The sequence below is a fragment of the Babylonia areolata genome, chromosome 3 (genome assembly GCF_041734735.1).
Source record: "Babylonia areolata isolate BAREFJ2019XMU chromosome 3, ASM4173473v1, whole genome shotgun sequence".
NCBI lineage: Eukaryota > Metazoa > Mollusca > Gastropoda > Neogastropoda > Buccinidae > Babylonia > Babylonia areolata.
In genome coordinates this window covers 11,421,493-11,431,421 of record NC_134878.1, presented here as the reverse complement: position 1 = coordinate 11,431,421, position 9,929 = coordinate 11,421,493, and the positions used below count along the sequence as shown (strand labels likewise).

The following is a 9,929-nucleotide window of genomic DNA, read 5'->3' as shown; positions in this document are numbered from 1 at the left end:
GTAAAACAGAACCAAAAAATGACAATGCAGGAGGGTAAAAAGCTTTACGTTTGCAGGGATGCTTCACTTTTTATCATGAGCAATCAGTGACATTACCCCTTCGGCATGTTATATTTGTTTATTATCATTATTTCATCATCATTAGTATAACTGTTATCTCTTTTTCATCCTTTTTTTTTTTTAAACTTTAGTTTAGCCTGACGATGGCGCTGTGAAGTTGGGTCATTTATATCTGTTACATCGTAACATACTTGATTAATGCTACTCAGCGGCGATCAGTTCATACACGCTCTGACATATCTTGTTGCCCTTCGGATGACAGATGCGTCATACGTAGACACGAATCCTTATTTTTGAAGTTCACACACACACACACACACACACACACACACACACACACACACACACAAGAGAGGTGGCAGAGGGAGGGACAGGTAGACAGTATTTAAATAATGTATGGTGTTAGTGCTGTCTTTTAATCCAGCCTGCCAGGAAAACCATCTTACAGAGAGATTTTTAGTGGGCCGGGATACACTCAAGCCTACTGTGGGCCAAATCAAAACCATTGTTTATACCTGTTAAATCCGCACAATTGTTCTGCTTTCAACGTAGTCTTCGCGGTGGTCATAGCAGTCATTGGCTGTAATGGATATGATCTGCTTGTTGACATTTGTGGCCATGACTGAACGAGGTGTCTTGACTATCATATTTCTCTACTGTTGGAGCTATCATATTTCTTAGTCGTGTGGACTATCGTATTCCCCGTTACTGGCCAGACAACTATCACAGAATGACTCTTCAATCTTCAGTAATTCGGTGTGTGCGTGTGTGTGCGCGCGCGTGCACGTGTTTGTGTGTGCGTGCGCACGTGTATGTGTGCGTGCGCGTATGTGTTTGCGTGTTGTTTTGCTAAGAGTGATATTAAACGGAATAAAGAGTGGGCTGGAGAGCACGGGGAGGAAAGGCGAGGGGAATAGGTCGTGTGGGTGTGTGTGTGTGTGTGTGTTATTAATTGCAGGGTTGTTTGGGGACAAAGCAAAATAAATCATTATGCGGTCATCTGGCCAAATATTACTTTTCACACAATCGACTAAAACACACATCCGTCATGATTTTCAAGTTTGTTTTCGTACCAAGAAGTGCTTTCCCATCAATAAATATTAACGTGCGCGTGCATGCGTCATCGTGCGCGTGTTGGCCTGTGTGTGTGTGTTTGTGTGTGTGTTTGCGTTTGTGTGCGTGAGTGTGCGCAGAGAATGCCATACGTGACACTGTTATATAATCTCAAATACACATACGCGCGCACGCATGCATGCACGCATACACACACACACACGCACATGCATATACGCTCATTCATATAAGTGAGAGAGTGTGAGAAAGAGAGAGGGAGACAGACTGAGAGACAGAACAGCCTCAAGGGGAAGAACAAAAAGACAGAGACACAAACGTGACCAGTTTTATTAAATGAATATATTTATGTACACGTTTTCAGATATATCTATGGCATAATATTAAGTACTCATAAGACAACAGCCAAGACATATGATTTGTTGCAGAGTAGGAAACAAACATGAATTGTCGTAGTAATTCATCTGTTGTACACATATCATTCATACTCAATGTGTACATTGACAGGTAGGCTGAGGGATGAATCGGGAACAAGAACATATCAAATAACATGCAATGATAACAGATCGACAAACTCATCTCTTCAGATGAACCATAATAAATTAAAGTTTATATCACAGGGTTATGGAACCGACTGTTAAGATTGCTAAAACGATGGTGGTGAGGAGGATATGAAACAGAGAGATTTCATGTATAAACAAACTTCAGAAATAGGAAGGTAAACAGGTCATTAGTTGGACATATAACATCACATTATGATTACGGACGGGCGAGAAAATTATATTCAATTTCACCAATTCAATTGTACCAAACCAAACCTGAAGCAGGCGCAAAAAAACAAAAGAAAAAAAAGCGCGCGAGTGACATTTGCAAGCAGCACTTATCTTGGTAATTCCCTCCCAATACACACATACCTAACGTCTCTCTAAATTAAGGCCAGTATGAGTTATGGGGCGATAAATATTGAGGATAAAATATCAGGCTAGACCTCCAACGCTTGCTCGCTTCCCTTCTCCAAAAACATGCTGAAATACTCACTACCCCCACCCCATTCCCCCGAAAAAATAAAGCCACATAAAGGTTGATTTACTTGTCATATATTATGTCTCGTTCTGCTTGTGTTGAGAGGCGCACAGTTGATCTCGAACATGACAGCCGATTAAAGGATTTTATTTCTCTGACAAACAATAACTTGACAATCTGTGTTGCGAACAGCAGGAGTACAATTTCCCGACTGTCCTAGACCTGACGGGTTCCTTCCCTTTAGTGCGGTCCAATAATAGATCATGGGAGAAACCTGTCCTTCTGCATGACTGGTTTCTTGTACAACCCAGACAGGCAGACCTTTTCAGCTTAAAGTAACTTGATCTCCTCCCCCCCCTCTACTCCCCCCATCCTCCCAGTTCAAAGATTTGCCGACAGTAGGACTCAAGTCATATTCCTCAGTTAAGTTCCTCAGTTCACAGTGAATATGGTTTTACTATCCTACCCCCTTATATATATATATATATATATATATATATATTACTTAACGTTTAGCATGTCATTCTTCTGTTGACAGACTAGCAAATCTTTCCTTTTCTTTACATGTATGCCAGCAGTCTTTCTCAGCCGTATTACTTGGGTGATATTGCATTCAACTGAACATTTTCTTATTAAACTTTTGCTGTGGGCTGAGTCTGAGTCCATGTTATAATGCATTACTTCAATGGCAGTGCAACAAACATACACACGCATGCACTTACACACTCACACACACACACGTTACCCGTTTGTGTTTCATGAAAGAGGTTTACAAACTTTGTTTCTCCCATCTTTGGGCCGAAACGAAACTTCCTCCTGAGATGATAACAAAGTTTGCAGAGCTTCAGTGTACACAACATCCATTCAACCACACCCACAGGCATCCACACAGGTACGTGCACCCACACACACACTTCAAGTTCCATGCATTTCTTAAAACACTATTTCTTTTTTCAGTTTCTAAATTGCTTCATATCAGTTGAGACATGCGCGTGCACAGTTCATCGATAGACATAACCATTAGAGTGCGAATCATGCATAAACTGATGACAAACCATTCCAGGAAAACAAGGGAAAGTAAAATGTGCATCTCGCTTTGTCCTTTTTTTCACACCAGACATAACAACAACAATAACAACAAGGACATTCGGATTTATTAAACGAAATGACAAAACTTGAGAGCAAACAGTTGATACTATTTACATCAAAATAACAAAACCTTTGTATGACAACGTCTATGCTTTAGAAAAAAAAAGTGTCATAAGTTAGAGTTCTGGCAAGTTTCAGAGTAAAATATCACAGATAATTAGTAAAAGGCTTCTGAGTGACCCTCGTCCTGTTTCAGTGAGATACGGGATTACATGTGGCAACTCCAAATTTCCATAATCAGCTGGCTTTAAAGCACACTTTGACTCTTCCAGTCCTTAACTGTTGTTCTTCCAATTGATACTCACTGACAGTGTTAGCAAGAATGTCACTTTTCAGTCGCCCATAATATCTCAACATCGCAAATCATATCCACAATAACTTATAATAATCATTTGAATGTGAAAACGAGCAAACAACAAAATCTGCGACGACGACTTGACAGCAAAGAGCTGATTTGCAGAGGAGACAGAGGACGTATGGTACACTGTAATTAGACAAGCTTGCAAAAGACTGGATAGACTGAGAGTGAACATGTCTTTTAAATCAATGAAATATGCAGCTGTTGAAAGAATCAACTGTCTAGAAAGAGTCACTACATGTCTGATGAAAACAAAATGCTGAATGAAGGGTTTAGGAGTGACCATTGATCTGATGAATAGAACTACAGGACCGAACAGAACAAAATACAAAGTATTAAGGGAAAAAACTGCTGGCGAGTATGGAAAAGCTAGGAGAAAAAGAATCATGGAGATTCAACAACCACCAGTCAGTACACCTTGCGTGAAAACTGATAGCATGCAGATTCATCCATACAGGGCTCGCTGTATATGTGATAAATGGGGGTGATTAAAACAATTGGATGCTTTCTTGGAAGGGGAGAGGGAGGGGGGCTGCTGCTGCACAGCACTGTTCCACATAAAGATACACAACACAAGATGCTGACAAATAATGGGACGACTGAAAAAAACTGCTGACAAGTAGCTGGAGATGACGTAACTCAGACCAGAGAAGTTGCTATCAGGCTGACGTGTAAAGATGAAGGACATTCCATCAGATGAGGAGGGCGGTCAGTAGGAGAGATGGAGGAGACACTAGACGAGAACAATAGGGGATGGGGAGGAGCCATCAGACGATTTTCTCGTGGTTGGCCACGTTGCCCAGCTTGGCGAGGTAAGTGTGAATGTTGACTTTGCCGCCTTTGGAGGCATCGCTGAGGGCCTTGGAGATATTATGGTCTGAGAATCCCAGGTTGCCACTCTCGTTGTACATCCTCGTCCACCGGTACACGTCTTCGGCTGGCAAATCACCTGAAGAAAAAAAAAAAGAACACACACTTCAGTACACACACACGCACACACACACACACACACACACAAAGGCAAATACACACTCACTCATAACCGTCCGAGCAGTTGCGCTTGTATATCCCACATGACCACATCTGAAGCTGTTTATTAACAATGTTAGCCAGTGTGTGTGTGTGTGTGTGTGTGTGTGTGTGTGTATGTGTGTGTGTGTACATGCGTGTGTGCTTGTGGAGTATGTTTCTTCATAAAAACGCTCACCTAATGACCAATAAACACAATGAGTAGCCTCTCATAAAAAGACGCTTAAAGCGAGTACACATAACATACACAAAGACTTTACACAGAAAGAAAGAAAAACACACGCACATGTAAATGAACAAGAGAAAAAGCAAACAGTTAACGACAACCAATGCGTTTCATGAACACACAACATCCCACAAGGCCATGGCATCGACCTTCAAATCGCTGGTCCTGGTTGTAGAGGGCGTTGGCGAACTCCATGAAGTTCTTGAACCACGGAGTGTCGTTCTTGGGCCTCAATTTGTCTTTGATGTCCTGAAACAAATGCCTGTTTATCAGCACAGTCGTCAAGTGCTCATTTCATTATAGGAACACGCTGCGTGGAAGGGGGGAGTAAGGGGGCGTGGGGGTGGGGGGTGGGGGGGGGCGTCGTGGGGGTAGGGGGGGGCTACTGGCTTGATTTTTAAAGGCAAGTTCTTCACCCTCCCTCCTCCTCGACTGCTCACCCCCATCCCCCCCCCCCCCTTCACATATGTCTTGTTTGAAAGACGCCCTCGCCACACCCACAAACTCCATTGGAAATAAAGAAGCAGCGCATGGGCTGCCCGCATTACAGACCCTACACCTAAAAATCAGATAACGAACGATACAAAGAAAGGGGGCCAACAGAAGACACCAAGTCAATAATCACCAAGTTTATGACCAAGACTAAAAAGGGCGGTAGTCGATATCACAAATACCCCATTGACAAGAACGCTCGTACACTCTTCGTTATCTCTACTCGTTCTCTTTTTTCTTTGTGCTTCTTTAGTAACCCACGATATTCGAAGAAACAAACACTGTAGTTAACACCCAGGATCTCTCCGAAGTAGGAAAGGTTGTGTTTGGATCACACTCTCCAAATTGAAGATATCATCTTAGTTTTTAAAAGATAAAAAATATTTTTAAAAAGTCTAGTCTTGTTTACTGGAGGCTTCTGGGTCGTCAGTCCTTCAGGGATGACCATAATACAGGTGTGAACAAAGTCACGGACGCCACTTTCAGGTATTCTAAACTGTCTGGTGACTGATAAGAAATCTGATGATCAATTGAAAAAACAAAACAAATCGAAGCAAAACGAAACAAAGTCGAATGCGATCACTCATCAGTTAGCGTGTGAATATGGACCCTGAAGATCCTACTGACGGCCTGTGAGTCTTACTGATGAAGCTCGGTCGTGTATTCATTAATGCCCAATAGGCCATACACTAACTTGCACATTCATGCAAATATGGCCTTCTGTTCCCGGTTTATACTTGACTCTGGATGTTGTTCGTCTCCCGTTTAATAAACTGCTGATGTGTGGCAGACCTTTTTTGCAAGACACGACATGTAGTTCAGCATCCGTTTACCTCCCGTGTTGACACCAGGTGGCGTAGTCAGTACACACAGGATGGGCGATGACATGATCTTATTTATGTCAAATATCTTTCGATATTTCCACATTAATTGGACGGCATCACAAGACTTAATCCTACACCCTTCTCACGCCAACCACACATACACACACGCGCACACACTCACTCACACACGCATGCAGTCACATACCCACAGACACAGGCAGACGGACAGACGGACAGACAGACAGACAGCCAGACACACACACACACATACACACACCATCCTCCCTATCTCCTCCAAACATAACCACACACTCTGAAGACACTGACAGTCTCTTACCCCGTAATTGCGTTCTAGCTGTCTGATGTCCTGCTCGAGGCGTGAGATCACTTGCTCCTGCCTGGAGTGCTGCTCCTCGCGGTGACCTTCATAACTGAAGGGCACACGGGGGTCTTGAGGTGGGGGCTGTGTAGCAACACACAGAAGGAAAGAAAGAAGGTAAAAAAAAAAAAAAGGACGGAAAGAACTCGGCATCTGGAAATGTGACTGAGTGTACGAACAAGAACCGGAAGTGTAACAAATGACCCTAAAAAGAGAAATGAACAATGGTTAATGACAGAAATCGCAAAAATTGAACAATTTATATTCCAAATTGAAAGAAAGAAAACGTGTAATATCTAATCCCAGAGAACTGGAAACATCCAAATGTGTCACACTGTAAATGACGCAGGGCTGACACAGTAAACCTAGGAACGGGTACTATATGCTAGTCACATCGTTATCACTACACACACACACACACACACACACACACACACCAACTATTCTTGTCGACACACGCATCTGAAATGGCAATGAATCAAAAATTGAGATGCTTACCAAGGATCAAGATCGCATCCCCTATACTAAGTCGTTGGCATGCCTGAGAAAGTGAGATGGCAGGCAGTGTGTAAAGCGCTAGTGCTCTAATAACCCCCTCCTACCTGCCGTTAGCTGAGATGCCTTTACTAATTAACAGACTGGGTTGTTTTTTTAACTTATCACAAAAACTTTGAAGACTTCAGTGCTCTCAAAATCCTACCTCAAATGACTAGAGAATGTGGATATTCATAGTTTTCAATGACAGACAGACAAGATAGACTTTAAGCACTCCTCCCCCATCCCCCAAAACGGTATGTTAAAAGTGGGAATGCAAGAGAATACTAACCTGATACATTAAATGTGAGACAATTTTTTAACAAACAAATCCATCCATGTCTGGAAAAGTAAACCACAATAACCACCACCAGACAAACCGAAAATACACCAGCAACCATCAAACCACGACAACAAAAACAACAAACGAACGAACTTTTTTCTAATGAGGGAAGTGGAACAAGCATGCATTTGCTTTTTTACATCCAGCCCTCGGGGCAAAGAGAAATGAAATAAAAATATTCACAAAATAACAAAAGGTTATGGAAATACAAACATGACAATCAGATACACTCAAATACACAGTAAACATTTACTGGTACATAATCATAATACGACGAAACAACCAGAAATGAGTGAACACAGGCTCGCACTGAGAGACCCACTCACTCACCTCATGCCGTCTCCACAACGGAGTCAGAGGCCTGCTGTTCACCGGGGACGCGGGAGTGTAGCGACGCTGGGCAGGTGGGGGTGACACGGGTTTGAAGCGAACCGGCTCTGTGCGGGGTTTGCCTTGGTTGGCCTTGCCCAGAAAGTCCACGAACTGCCTCCAGCTGTAACGGGTTGACGTCACAACGTACATCGCCCATAATTTGCCTCTTTTACCCCACGCTAAGTCGATTTTTACCAAGATTCTTTCAGCTTATATCTTACTGTTATGCTTACTTAGTTCATGTGTTGACCACTTTTGGGGCTATAGAATAACTAGTTCATGTGGAAGAAGTGAAGTGGACGAAAGAAAAAATAATCAATATGACGAGGGAGAGGGAGAAGAAGATGAAGAAAGAGAGAGAGAAAAAAAGGAAAGTATGAAAAACATGAAGAAGAAGAATATAGAGGACGCAGAGGAGGAGAAAAAGATGGAAAATGAAAGAAACAACCAAAAGAGTTCATAATATACCCACTCAGTAAAACACAGGAATTGTGGAATAAAAAAAGAAAGTGTGAAGAATATCATACTGAAAGACGTCATTCTCCATTACATTTTTTTGTGATCTTTGACAACAAGACAACAACAGCTGCAACAACAGCAAAAACATGAAAAAAACAACAAAAAACAATAACACTGGCTCATCCCCAAGGGGAGGTTTCTGGCAGTGAAATCGATCTCTGTGCTATCTCATCTCCAACTGTGGCACAAACGTCAGGAGCGCTGCTTACTTGTAAAGATCATCGTGGTTGCTGAAGCGACACCTCTGTAAAACACGAGTCAACACAGACTTCTGCAGAGGAATGTTTTGCTGGTAACACACGTCCATGATCTGAAGAAGAAAAAAAAGACAACAATCATAATCGTACACTTGTTGCCATTACGAATAATACCCTCCCGTGTGCACGTGTGCGCATGTGTCCTGTAAGTGTGTGTGTGTGTGAAGAGAATAAGAATCTTATTAAAAACACTTATTGTTGTGTGTTCTTTCTTTGTGTGTGTGTGCATGCTCGCGTGCAAGTGTCCATGCGCATGTGTTTGTGCTCCATTGTGCGCGCATACGCCTGTTTATGCATAATGTTGGAGTGTACAATCATTTTTGATGCGTGTCTGAATGTATGAGCGCACATCCGTGGCATGGAATTGCAATGCATGTATGCAAGCGATCGCTAGTGTACTGACTACACCAGATGAAAATTAATCGGACTACAGTCACTGAAATAATCCCCACACAACCCTGATCACCACTGTGAATGTCCTCACGTAAACAACAACAATACAACACAAACCAACCAAAAAACTAACCTCCTAATCAAAACAGCAACACAATGTATCAACACAGAAATGCAATTTTCGAAAATAAAAAAAATAAAACAAAAACCTCCCTTCATAAAATAACCTGCAAATGCTAAATCACTCAATTTTTCACTGCCCCCTCGCTACCCTATACCCCCTCCCCTTAAAAAAAGCCATTTTCAACCAAGAATGAAACCTTACCATGTCAGCGGCTTTGAAATTTTGACTCAACATCATTTATTGTTCAGCCCGAACACGAACATAATTCATGATCGGAACGCCGCTCACCGTTCTGAGGTCGAGAAGATTCTTGCCCATCCTGTCGGCGCGGAGCATGTCGGTCTCTAGCCGGCTGATGTCGATGGTGAAGTCGTTCTCGCTGAGCTGCTGCTCCACCGTGCTGACCAGCTTGGCATGCTCCGAGTTGGTGAAGTAGTTGTCCACCTGCTGGCTCACCCTGTGTGGTCAAAGTCAGTTGCTGGATTAATAAGGGTTGTGAAAGGTGTGTGTGTGTGTGTGTGTGTGTGTGTGTGTGTGTGTGTGTGAGGTTAAGTCAAGATTTTATTTCATGATGGTAAATTGAATAATCAACAGTTGCTTTTTTTTTTTTTTTTTTACATCAAACCATCAACATGTGTGTGTGTGTGTGTGTGTGTGTGTGTGTGTGTGTGTGTGTGTGTGAAGAATGAGGACAAGGTGAACAAGGAAGAAGTTAAAGAAGAAAGCGAGAGAGAGAGGGCGGGGTGAGTAAAGATGGGGGGAAAGGACTGGTGTAT

General features: G+C 42.5%; 1 protein-coding gene across 6 annotated transcripts in view; it reads right to left on the bottom strand.

The window, feature by feature from the left end:
* Nucleotides 1–1,443: 1,443 nt before the first annotated feature.
* The window catches only part of LOC143279722 (uncharacterized), a 63,084-nt gene continuing 54,598 nt past the window's right edge, over nucleotides 1,444–9,929 (bottom strand). For all 6 annotated transcript variants that reach the window (XM_076583842.1, XM_076583836.1, XM_076583837.1 and 3 more), the window contains 6 exons: nucleotides 9,442–9,610; nucleotides 8,589–8,689; nucleotides 7,819–7,981; nucleotides 6,570–6,695; nucleotides 5,066–5,165; nucleotides 1,444–4,610 (listed from right to left, as the gene is read on the bottom strand). In XM_076583842.1, coding sequence (XP_076439957.1) covers nucleotides 4,429–4,610; nucleotides 5,066–5,165; nucleotides 6,570–6,695; nucleotides 7,819–7,981; nucleotides 8,589–8,689; nucleotides 9,442–9,610 — 841 coding nt within the window. In that variant the 3' untranslated portion in view covers nucleotides 1,444–4,428. The remainder of the gene's footprint in view (nucleotides 4,611–5,065; nucleotides 5,166–6,569; nucleotides 6,696–7,818; nucleotides 7,982–8,588; nucleotides 8,690–9,441; nucleotides 9,611–9,929) is intronic.